This window comes from Saccostrea cucullata, unplaced genomic scaffold, assembly GCF_032062105.1.
Source record: "Saccostrea cucullata isolate Sc308-1 unplaced genomic scaffold, CSIRO_AGI_Scuc_v1 ctg890, whole genome shotgun sequence".
Taxonomy (NCBI): Eukaryota; Metazoa; Mollusca; class Bivalvia; order Ostreida; family Ostreidae; genus Saccostrea; species Saccostrea cuccullata.
In genome coordinates, this window is record NW_026923885.1 from 71,699 (window position 1) to 84,800 (window position 13,102).

The 13,102-nt window shown below is 36.7% G+C and overlaps 1 protein-coding gene across 1 annotated transcript in view; it reads left to right on the plus strand.

Annotated features, from left to right (window-relative positions):
- Window positions 1-13,102, plus strand: part of LOC134265183 (spectrin beta chain, non-erythrocytic 5-like) — a 92,755-nt gene that overhangs the window by 38,158 nt on the left and 41,495 nt on the right. The window contains exons 21-22 of the mRNA XM_062747436.1: window positions 6,510-6,747; window positions 7,423-7,520. Of these exons, the coding sequence (XP_062603420.1) occupies window positions 6,510-6,747; window positions 7,423-7,520 (336 nt within the window). The remainder of the gene's footprint in view (window positions 1-6,509; window positions 6,748-7,422; window positions 7,521-13,102) is intronic.

Below are 13,102 nucleotides of genomic sequence, written 5' to 3' on the forward strand. Positions count from 1 at the left end.
CAACTTTTGTCTATATAAACCAGCTGTTTTGGGTTTAGACTTCAGTCGGCTGTGGGGAGCGACTCGGAGCACACAGCCTTCCCTGGTAAGGGAAAAGTGACCTAAGTCACTTTGGGGAACGACTCCGTATACTTCGGTTATAAGACGGTACCAAGTCTATGTATACGAAACCATTAAGGGGACCAAGTTAGTAGGAACGTCCTGTATTGACCATCGGTTGGTCACCTTTTTCTTAACCAAATAACGTTGTACCAACCAAGTTACAGTGTACCATTTTGTGTGTTTATAAGTGAACCATTTGATCGTCTTAATAAATGTTATAAACTTTAAACAAGTGTTATTCCTAACAAACATTATTTAAAGTGACCAAAAATTGGTCATTACGTCAACCAAAGAAGTGACCAAAAGTTGGTCATTACGTCCACTAAATAAGTGACCAAAAGTTGGTCATTACGTCAACTAAAGAAGAGACCAAACAAGTGACCAAAAGTTGGTAATTTCGTTAACCAATTAAGTGACCAAAAATTGGTAATTCCATTAACCAATTAAGTGACCAAAATTGCTGATTAACCATTACATAAACTGTGACCAACGGAACCATCAAATCTCGACCAAGTGACCAGAAAACTAATAGCGGCCCACGAGTTTATTACACGATACCCTCGGTCTCGTTACATTGGTGGCAGCGGTGGGACCCGCTATTCTGTGAATTGTGAACCTAAACCATTACTAAGATGTCGAGGAACGAAAAATTGGTTGAGGAAAGTGACCAAACTACAGAACCAAAAGAACCACAGTTTATCGACGGTACTCCAAGCAAAGAAGTTCTTTTGCGGATTAATAGCAACGACCAGATAGGAGACGGCAGCGCAGTCAACACATGTACCAACGACAGTCTACACATAATTCTACAAGAATTAAAAACTCTGAAGTCCCAAATGAACCAATTACAATCTCAAGTGAGATCAATGAGTACTAATGACCAATATGTAGACCAAAATTGCGTGCAGTCCGGTACCAGAACTACGTCTGAAGATGACCAAATACGCAGTGAGCATCGACCATACAGAAATACACCTCTACAAAATTTATGTGAAAAATTTCGGTATCATGAACCTTCAAGGACAAGTTGGTCAAACCCGACGGTACCACGGAGTTCCACTACCAATGATGAGACCAACGAATTTCAGCCGACCATGCGCAGCTTCGATTACGATGTACCAAATTATGGTCACACAAGACAAGCCCATGACCACGGATTCAGGCGTACCCCGGAACCTAAAGGGAGAAAACCAGCAACGTTCGATGGTACCATGAACTGGAACGACTATATAGTGCATTTCGACATGATCGCCCAATTGAACCACTGGAATGAGGAAACAAAGGCATTAGAGTTAGCTACCAGTCTACGCGGCCCAGCACTAAGCGTTTTGAGTGACCTACAACCAGAATATCGGTATAATTTTCGTCACCTTGTTACCGCACTAGCAGCAAGATTTGACCCAGAAAACCAAACAGAAATCTATAAGACGCAACTAAAGAGCAGAATACGGAAGAAAAACGAAACGATCACAGAGTTAATGCAAGACATAAAGCGACTTACGAGGATGTCATACCCGAACGCACCCCTAGGTTTCCGTGACCAGATAACCAAAGATTCGTTCATCGGAAGTTTAAACGACCAAGAAATGGAATGGGCAGTGTTTCAAGGAAAACCTAAAGACCGAGAAGATGCAGTGCGACTAGCATTGGAATACGAGGCCTTTCAACAAGCGCGGGGGAGACGAAATACAGTTGCAGTGCGTATGCAGACAGAGGAACCAGCGTATACCGACAGAAATAATTTCAAAACAGACCTAGTGACCATGATCAAGCAAAACACAGAAAAGAAGTTTTACAAGAAAGGTCCCTGTTTCTACTGTAAGAAAGATGGTCACATCAAAAGAGAATGCAGGTTACTACAACGGCACCTAAATAATGAAAAATACAGAAACCAGAGAAAACTGGAATACGTAAAGGACGTGACGACCAGAGAACCCGAGAACCAGGAAAACGCACAGTAGTTGACGTCGGCGGCCTAACGTCAACTACAAAGCAGAAAAGGCCACATGTTTTTGGAATAAAGAACTCAAATACTCGCAGTACTAACTTATTAACAATTGATGTGCTTGTTAACAATGTGAAAATTAATTGTGTCATTGACACGGGTTCAGTTATAACAGTTATCCACCCAAAGAAATATTACGCGATAGAAAGATGTGTGAGACCTAAATTATTTCCAAACTGTAGTAACTTACAAATGGCCAACGGTGATTTAGTTGTACCAGAAGGTCAGACTGAACTTCAAATTTGTATTGATGAGGAAGTTACCGAACATAAAGTGATCGTCGCTGACGTTGAGTCAGATATGATTTTAGGTCTTGATTTTCTGAAACAGCATAATTGTCAATTGAATTTGGGTGAAGGAACTCTTACATTGGGAAAGAATAAATTACCATGTGACCTTAAGAGTGAACACAATCCTGTGTTCAAAATTTGCGTACAAGAAGCTTTACACCATGATAATGATGACCGACAACTATGTGAACCTCGTGACGAGAAGGAGACAAACGACGCTGAGAAACATATCAGACACTGTACCGTTGGTGACTCAAAGAAGAATCAACCAAGGGAAGTCGGAGGAAAACCGGGTCAATGTTTAGCTAGGGAACCACTGGAACAAGTGGCCAACGACATCCTTGGTCCTTTACCACGGACCAAGAAGGGTAACAAGGACTTTGTTACCAGTTCAGATTATTGCACCCGATGGATACAAGCAACCGAGAACCAGAAACGAAAGTATAGCACCAAGTCAAACCAGATTCAGTACACCCCAGGGCAGTATGTGTGGATCGCACCAAAGGCTAGGACCAAAGTAAGACGTCATAAACTTCAGGTTCATTGGAATGGACCTTACATAGTGTTACGTGCCGTGTCCGATTCGGTGTTCAAAGTGAGAAAATCTTCAGCAGATAAACCTAAATATGTGCATCATGACCAGATGAAGCTGTTTCGTGGTGCAGTAGATGACATTATATCCGTGTAACGCGTATCTCGAAAGACTTTACTAGTGGACTTGTATTAGTCATTGATAAAATACCCCGAAACGAGGACGTTTCGACTTAAGAAGGGGGTAATGTTGCGTTTTACGAAGTGTACCTGTGAAATTCGGGTTAACTCTTGTTTACAAGTTTGGAATAAATGGACATTGAACCCGATGTTTATAAACTGTGTAAATATTTGTCAATGAACAGTTAACGAAAGAAATGAACAATAATTGATTTAATGACTTTATTAATTTCACATGTATAATTTAATGACAAAGTGGTGTATTTTGTATGTTTTATATGGGTACAACGTTATTAATTTAGTAGGTAATTTTGATGGTTAAATCCCGCTAAGTTATTGATTGAATTGATTGTGACGTAATAAGTATCTGATTGTCTCTTACGTCATCATAACAACTTTTGTCTATATAAACCAGCTGTTTTGGGTTTAGACTTCAGTCGGCTGTGGGGAGCGACTAGGAGCACACAGCCTTCCCTGGTAAGGGAAAAGTGACCTAAGTCACTTTGGGGAACGACTCCGTATACTTCGGTTATAAGACGGTACCAAGTCTATGTATACGAAACCATTAAGGGGACCAAGTTAGTAGGAACGTCCTGTATTGACCATCGGTTGGTCACCTTTTTCTTAACCAAATAACGTTGTACCAACCAAGTTACAGTGTACCATTTTGTGTGTTTATAAGTGAACCATTTGATCGTCTTAATAAATGTTATAAACTTTAAACAAGTGTTATTCCTAACAAACATTATTTAAAGTGACCAAAAATTGGTCATTACGTCAACCAAAGAAGTGACCAAAAGTTGGTCATTACGTCCACTAAATAAGTGACCAAAAGTTGGTCATTACGTCAACTAAAGAAGAGACCAAACAAGTGACCAAAAGTTGGTAATTTCGTTAACCAATTAAGTGACCAAAAATTGGTAATTCCATTAACCAATTAAGTGACCAAAATTGCTGATTAACCATTACATAAACTGTGACCAACGGAACCATCAAATCTCGACCAAGTGACCAGAAAACTAATAGCGGCCCACGAGTTTATTACACGATACCCTCGGTCTCGTTACAATAAGGTGAAAACAAAATTCAAATTGAAAGATAAAACAAGTTTTTGATATAACTTAAAAACCTGGGCAGGTTTTGTAGGAGAGCAAAATAAAAATTTTTTTGCCTCTTTCATTAATCTTTTGGTCTAACATACAAACAAGAAGAGGTTTTTCCACTCTAACTAATAATATGACAAAACTTTGCAAAAATCTTCATTCCTCCTTTCGGATTTAACATCTGAAACTTGAGTGCTGGTAAATAATATGCCTTTCAGGGGAATATTTCCAACAAAATTGATTTGAGTGCAGACCTGAGCTATTTAGAGCTGTATAAATAAGAGTGCATCTAATATGTACGGAGATAAAAGCTTTATTTAAAGTAGCATTTGTGAGTACTTTTAAAAGGTCTGAAAGTGAAGAGGACTTATTGTGTTGCATGTGTTGATGTTTGTGTGTGAAACTAGGTAGAAGCTTTGGTCTAAAACAACTAAGTTGTGTTTGACTTTATATATATACATGTACTGATTCAAAATGAAAAGAATGTTTCAAAATGGGAGATAATTATTTTTTTTTTAATTTGCAAGTTGTCATAGATTACATAGATTACAACCATGTTACTTAGTCTCTCAGTACTGCTGCACTTTGTTCTGTGGTGATTTTTATAGTCATAAAAGTAATACAATTTCATTTGTTTACTAAGTACTATACAGTGTTACCTGTCCTGAGTTGTAAATTGTATTTGATCTCCAACAGTGGACACAAAAGAAGTGTTAATTAATGGTCCGCTGGCTGTTATTTCACTATACAAATAAACAGAAAACACATTATGCAAACATCAAGACAAACCACAATGTATTGCCAGTCTTTTTTGCCATATCAGATAAATTTTAGCTCACCTCAACAAAGTAAGAAGATCGCTTATGCAACACCATTGGCGTTGGCATCCTAGAGAGACGTTTTTAGAGCAGATATCTTTTCAGGTACTGGTGTGCTCCATATTGACCAAAGATGCATCGACATTGCTTCTAGTTAGTTTCATTGTACCAGTCAGGTTTTCAGCTAAAGAATGGCAAGACCCCAAGACCCTAAACTCAAAACAGAATACTCTAAATTTTGATTTTTAATATCTTGAGTTATATAGAGGTACACCTTGATAGAAAAACAGAAAAATTGAAAGGTAGAATTTTTGCAAGACACATGCAAATTTTATTCAATTCTTTAAAATGATATTAAAATTCAGAAATTAACAAGTTTCAGAACCTAAAAAATCTACTTTTATGGAGAAAAATATAAGTAAAACTAATTTTTGTTTCCACCAACATAAAATATTGCACCAGTTCTTCCTCTTTATTGTAAGCATGCACAGAAAAAGTAAAGAATTTACTATATGTGTCATTTCCATAGATATAAAAGTTAGATGACCAAGAATGTAGATACAATCTTCAAAAACATGACCAGAACTTATTCCTCACTTTTACTTGCTCCAATACAATATTGTAATTTGGGGGAATGAATATATATATATATATATATATATATATATAATAAAAAACTTTAAAACACTTTTCGAAATATTTCAACCGTGTTACCGGCCTTCATCAGTCGTGTTTATTGCATAGCAACTCAACAGTGAACCATTGAGTTGCTATGCAATAAACAAGACTGATGAAGGCCGGTAACACGGTTGAAATATTTCGAAAAGTGTTTTAAAGTTTTTTATTGTATTGACAAAAAGAGACTTTGGATATATATAGAGTAAAACTCGTTTAGTACGAACACAGATATAGCGAATTCACGGATATAGCGAAGATTTTCTGGGTCCCCGGCAAAATTCTTAACAAGTCTTTGTAAAATTTTATGGTTATAACGAACACTGATATAACGAATTTACGGATATAGCGAACTGATTTTGAGTTCCGTTGAGGCTAAATATAATGAAATTTACATCTTTTATAACGAACTCAAAGATTATTTTTAAAAAATGATAAATTGAACTTACTTTATTTCCTTTAAGCATTTGAATATAAAACCAATTCATAAGAAAACCTTAGTTATCGAAGGTATGATTAGTAAAATTTGCTTCATTAACATAGTTGGTAGTAATACTTGAAGGAAAACATGTAAGTGCAAATTCGCTATAATGGTTATACGAATTCGTTATACGGATATAACGAATTACGGATATAGCGAATTAAATTCAAGGGTCCCCAGGACTTCGCTATAACCGAGTTTTACTGTATATGTATATCAAGAGGAGGAATAAACAATTTTTAGCTGGTTGAATTTTCTCATCCTACTTGATTGAATAAGATGAAATTAAAAATACAATGCAATAATATTTATGTTTATTTGCAGATTCTACTTTTGGTTCAGAGAACAAATTCAGACTGGTGGCAGATCAGAAAAATGGATGGAACAGAAGGATTTGTACCAGCCAACTACGTCAAAGAGGTGGAGCCGAAAGTGACCCAGAAGGTGGTCCGTCGGCCAACCAAAGTCCCAGAGAAGGTCCTAGTCAAGAAAACCGTCATGAAAAAGGAAGTTGTTCAAAAGAAAAAAGAAAAACCTAGCAAATTAAGAAGAGCCCCCTCAGGTAATATAATTTTATATTGCCTGAATCAAAATATTTTTATGCCCGCCATAAATATAGCGGAGGCATACATTGTTTGTTGTAAATCTATCATTTCTGCTTCATCATCGTATAATATCTTTTTCTTATGAACCTGAATTATGATTGATTTTCATGTCTGTCTTAGAGGCTTAAGCTTGTCCACCTGCACTCTAGGAATATTTAAGGGCAAATTGGTCAAAATACAAAAATATGTCACCAAATTTGCAAAGTAATGTTTATCTACTCAATATTTGATTTCCTTGCAGTTCATCATTATAATTAACGTCACTGTGTAAAGAAAATGGAAATAAAGATTAACGTAGATAAAATGGATGAAACAGTCAATTTCATTTAATTTTGTCTCTTTACAAGAGACATGTTTAAAATTTTGAAGACTAGGTTTCTCAGACCTCATTTCTACTTAGATTGTATTAACCAGAGAAGCAGAAAATGAAAATTGTTGCATGGAAAGATTTTAATGTCAAGCTTCATTTTTAGACTTATTCAAATAAACATTATTTTCAATAGATACTGTTCATGGTTAAAGGATGGACATCCTTAAATTGATGTATTCAGTCTTTTTTCCAGTACATGTATATGTACTTGTTTTAATCAGGTCTTCATTGATTTATTATATCATATTCGTTTATTTTCCAGTGCGATCAAAGGCAAATCTGCATTTTGACAAGGACAATGTGGACAAACGGCAGAGACAGATAAACCTTACCTACAACAAACTCGTAAAATTAGCTCAGGTAAATCTTTCCTACAGCAGACTTGTAAAATTAGCTCAGGTAAACCTCACCTACAATAAACTCGTAAAATTAGCTCAGGTAAATCTTACCTACAACAGACTTGTAAAATTAGCTCAGGTAAACCTCACCTACAACAAACTCGTAAAATTAGCTCAGGTAAACCTTACCTACAATAAACTCGTAAAATTAGCTCAGGTAAATCTTACCTACAATAAACTCATAAAATTGGTGTAATTGCTAACTTCATCTGCAAAAATGTTTGTTTGCCCTCTCCCAACTCAATATGAAAAAATTGGGTTAGTAGGTAGGCGAAAAATTGTTTTTTTCAAAAATTTATAAAATCTGGATTCATTAAAGAAAAATAATTGCTTCTTGGAGGTAAAAAAAACAATTGAGTCAAGCCTTTTTTTAGCCAGTCCAGTTCAAACAATGTTGTTAATATGGCCTTATTTTAATTTTTTCTTTATTTAAATTTTTGTGTTTTTATATTTTTATATATATAAAGGCCCTTTCACAATTGGCGCACGAGCAGAAGCGACAAAATATTCGTGCGACCGAATAATTTTGGTAAGGATCGTAAACTGTTGCCAAAATAATCGCATATGAGAAAAGTGTTCATACAAAATTTGCACGATCTAAAGTGACTGTTGTGCATTAAATCTTGCGATATATCTTGCGTCTATAGCGACTGTTGTAGAATGAAAGCGAGTGTTGTAAGATAATGCGATAGGATTGCACGACTGATCAGGTAATCGGACGATTGAACATGCAACAAAACAATTGGACGTGCGGTGCTCGTGCGCTCATGCATTCCATAGTACGAATGTTCCTGCGAGTCAGAGGGCCGGTTATATATACCACCTGTTTCCGACGCTCTTCAGTTGACATAGTTAAGATGCTTATAATTATACACGGTATATATGTGTCACGATTGTGACAATGATGCCGATTGTTTTATATAGGATTCGTGTTACCCTGTTTGTACATTGTACTTTCCCCCATTTGTTGATCGCATAATCGGTTACATTTCTTATTATTGATTCACTGTACTTACGTTTCTAGAAGAACATGATCTTATGATTCTAATTTTATTATCCTGGATTAATATCAGTATTGTAATAAGCTGGATTTGTTGTAAATATCGTTTCTAATTCTGAAACTTTATTTATAGAAACCGCCATTATGATGTCTGTTTTGCCGTATATCACGCCCGATTCTAATTGTAATTTCTCTGTTCTAAGCATTTTTATCGAAATCTTATACTTGGGGGATATTGTCATATTGTAGTAAATGTTTTACATTATAATTGTCATATTTTTATGTTGATTATTTATTGTTATTGTTAAACATTGTTTGACAATTATTGTTGCCGGTGGCTGCCGGTGGTACCGGAGATCTGCCGGTCGTCCCTAGGGAAGCGCGTGGGTTTCCGGGGGGACTCTTCAGAGCTATAAAAACAGGGGATAGTGATTGCCGGTGGACTCGGGGTTTTGATGCTAAGGTTAGAGGGTGTTTATTTCGATTGTTAGAATTTTTCTGTAGGAATTTAGTAATTTTTGAATTAATTCATCAATTTTTCTAATAGTGATTACGGGTTAATCTCGTATCACTATTATTTACTAGTATTTATATTAGGACGTTTATATTGGGTTAATCTCGATATTAAACGATAAATTAATTTTGTTACGGTCTGACGGAAAGTGAGTCTTGAAGTCTTTCCGTGTAAATAATTGAATATCTTTGATAGATCTTAGGAATTCAATCAATTTAAAGTGATAATTCAGTTGCGTTAACAGAAACATTTAAACAGGAATTAAGACTAGGATTTGATATAGAAATTATAGAGATAAATTTCTTGCTTTAAATAATTTGATAGATTGTGTACATTTATTAAGGGAGAAATACTTTGGTTATTCTAAGGTATTTCTAGGATTTAATACACACTAATCGGGTCATTCTCGTTTAGTGCCCCCCCCTTTTTATCGTATTAACGTAATACGAAGGTTGTGTTAGTAGTATAGTGTTTCACTGTGAATTTGGATGATTCCCGACGTCCAGTGAATTTTATTGTAATTGTATTTTAATTAATACATTTTGTGACTTTTATTCATTGAATAAATTTGTAAACTTTAAATAAGGCTTATCATTTAACTTCCCCGTAGTTATTTACGAGTCCAAACACAGGTAATTCTTGTGTTAATTTAGGAGATCTATATTAACGGGTTATTCTCGTTAATAATCACAGTACTACATGGGTTATTCCCGTGTAGGGCTCTAAAAGTACTTGTGCGTGAGATCCAAGCAGCTCAGGTCCGTTACATTTGGTGGCAGCGGTGGGATCTGCCAAGTACATCGGTGGATCCAGAGATACGTAACCCAGAACCAGTGTTGAGAAAAATCCATGCATAGGTACTATACCAGATCCAAGACTAGGATGGAGCCATCCGTTAATCCCGGACATTCCAGAGGACAATCCACAGATGAGGAACTCCTCATAGATTTATCGCCGTCAGCGTTAAACAGATCACTCCAAGGGGAACAGAGCATGTCCTACAATGACAACTCTACAGAGGATGAAGATGACTCAGATACTCAGGCTAGAATATCAACCCCTATACGCAAAATAAGAAGATCGAAAAGGACTGTACGTCAGCAAAGGGAGATAATCCCTACAGACACAGAACTGTCAGAACCAGTTACACAGTCATCACAGAATAATTCTATCACCGACCCTATGAAGGTAATGATGGAACAGATGGCCCAGACAATGAAAGCCATGCAGAATATGATGGAAGCAACTACTCAAACTCTCAGACAAGTAAGCAACCAGACAATGAAAGTCATGCAGGATATGATGGGAGCAACTACCCGAAATCTCGGACAAGTGAACAGCCATACAACAAACAGCAAGCTGAAACCTAAAATATCAAGAATCAACTCAAATAATAACAAGTCAGAGACAGAAACCAAGGAAAGCAATCATGAGGAATCGTATGAAGATTCAGGACAGTCTGAAAATGAGCAATCTGTCAACTCAGTTGCCACAAGGGGTTTGTTTGAGTCCAAGAAGACAGATAACATCAAGCTTGATTGTAAGCTTCCGCCTTACACAGGTTCCGAGAAGTGGAGAGTTTGGCTGAATCGCTTCGAGTCTGTAGCCGAGTTAGCCGAGTGGACTGCTAAAGAGAAGTTACAACAGATATTACCAAGAATACAGGGAATTGCAGCTGATTTTGGTTTGGTCAGCTGAAGAAGGAGACTATAGGGAACTATGAGACCTTAGTCACAGAAATAGGATCAAGATTTGGAACACTGGAGAATAAGAGAGTCTACAAAACTCAATTCAACAACAAAAGGCAAGGAAAAGATGAAAGTCTTAAAGAGTATGCTGCTGAAATTAAGCGTCTTTATGACTGGGCTCACCCGAGTAGAGATGTCAGCACCAGACAGGAAGACTTAATTTCAAAATTTTTGCAAGGATTATGGGATTCTAAGGCAAGGCAGTACATCGAATTACACAAAGAACCATCAACAATTGAAGAGGCAGTACAACAGGTAGCTGCTTATATGTCAGTCACCTCCAATATGACCACAAATGAAGAGAGACGCCCTATTAGACAGGCTAAGACTTATGGAAAGGGAGACAATCGCTATGCTGAGAAGGGAAATGCAAATTCCATGAAGATGACAAAGGGAAATTGCTTCATATGCAACATGCCCGGACATTTTGCCCGAGAGTGCCCGGATAGGAATTTTCACAGGACAGAGAGATCACAGTACAGGAAAACTCCTGAGAATACCATGTCATCATCTCTACCAAGTAAAGACGAACAGCCAGAGACAAACCAAAGCCAAGCTACAAGTACAATGTCACCTGATGCACCAGAATTTCAACCAAGTCATCAATCAGAATGGAATGTGTACTCAGGTAATGATTGCAGAGACAAAATGGAGAAGCCGTTAAACTAGAAGGGGTCAGCTCCAGAGGCCAAGAGACGACCCAAAGTAACAAAGGCCAAAATGACTGTAAAATTTTAACTGAACCTATTTTAAGTGGAAATTTAGATGAGTCGGGGGAGAAAATTGAAAACCAGGGGAAATTCCAGCCTTGCGTCAGGGACGTTTCAAGGGAAGAGGAACTGTGTGCTCAGAGGGAGTACATTAGGAGACAGCTCCTCAAGGCAGATGGAATTTATGTTCAGGGAACAATTCAAGGGATAAAGGTAGAGTTCACGGCAGACACAGGGGCTGCAAGAACTATATTATCCGACAAAATATTTTGGAGACTCCCCGGGAACGAAAGACCAGAGCTAAAGGAATCTTCAAGCCTTGTAGCGGTCAATGGAGATCCACTTAAAGTCTTAGGGAAAGCTGAATTTGAAGTGCAGTTAGGAAATCTAGAATTTTAAAGGGAGATAATTGTTGCGAAAATTGAAGATGAATGCCTCTTAGGTATGGACATCTTGTTGGACAGTCAATTTGGGCCTGCAGTTATCAATTTGAATGACAGTTTCATTTCTATGAATGGCTGTAATATACCTTTCACAAAGGCGAGTCAAATTCAAGATGGTGCTGGAAGATTCGTGTACATGACTTTTGACAATGGCTAGCAGACCAGCGTTGAAGTCTTCAGTAAAGAAAATTAGTTAGAATGTGGTGTAAGTATGGTCAAAGTTTATATATATGCATTTTGTAATTTTGTGTTTATTGTTGTAAATTTAAAGAAAAATTTCTAACAATTGAAGTATGTTAGGATTGGGAAACTGAGGAAATTATATGACTTTGTCTAGTGTACATTTTTTAATGTTAATTTATTATTGATGGAGAAATGTATTGAATGTACAGTATATAGACAAATATTGTTGTTTTTTTTAATCTTAAGAATTTGGTGAGGACACCAAAGTTTTTTTAAGAGGGGGAAAATGTCACGATTGTGACAATGATGCCGATTGTTTTATATAGGATTCGTGTTACCCTGTTTGTACATTGTACTTTCCCCCATTTGTTGATCGCATAATCGGTTACATTTCTTATTATTGATTCACTGTACTTACGTTTCTAGAAGAACATGATCTTATGATTCTAATTTTATTATCCTGGATTAATATCAGTATTGTAATAAGCTGGATTTGTTGTAAATATCGTTTCTAATTCTGAAACTTTATTTATAGAAACCGCCATTATGATGTCTGTTTTGCCGTATATCACGCCCGATTCTAATTGTAATTTCTCTGTACTAAGCATTTTTATCGAAATCTTATACTTGGGGGATATTGTCATATTGTAGTAAATGTTTTACATTATAATTGTCATATTTTTATGTTGATTATTTATTGTTATTGTTAAACATTGTTTGACAATTATTGTTGCCGGTGGCTGCCGGTGGTACCGGAGATCTGCCGGTCGTCCCTAGGGAAGCGCGTGGGTTTCCGGGGGGACTCTTCAGAGCTATAAAAACAGGGGATAGTGATTGCCGGTGGACTCGGGGTTTTGATGCTAAGGTTAGAGGGTGTTTATTTCGATTGTTAGAATTTTTCTGTAGGAATTTAGTAATTTTTGAATTAATTCATCAATTTTTCTAA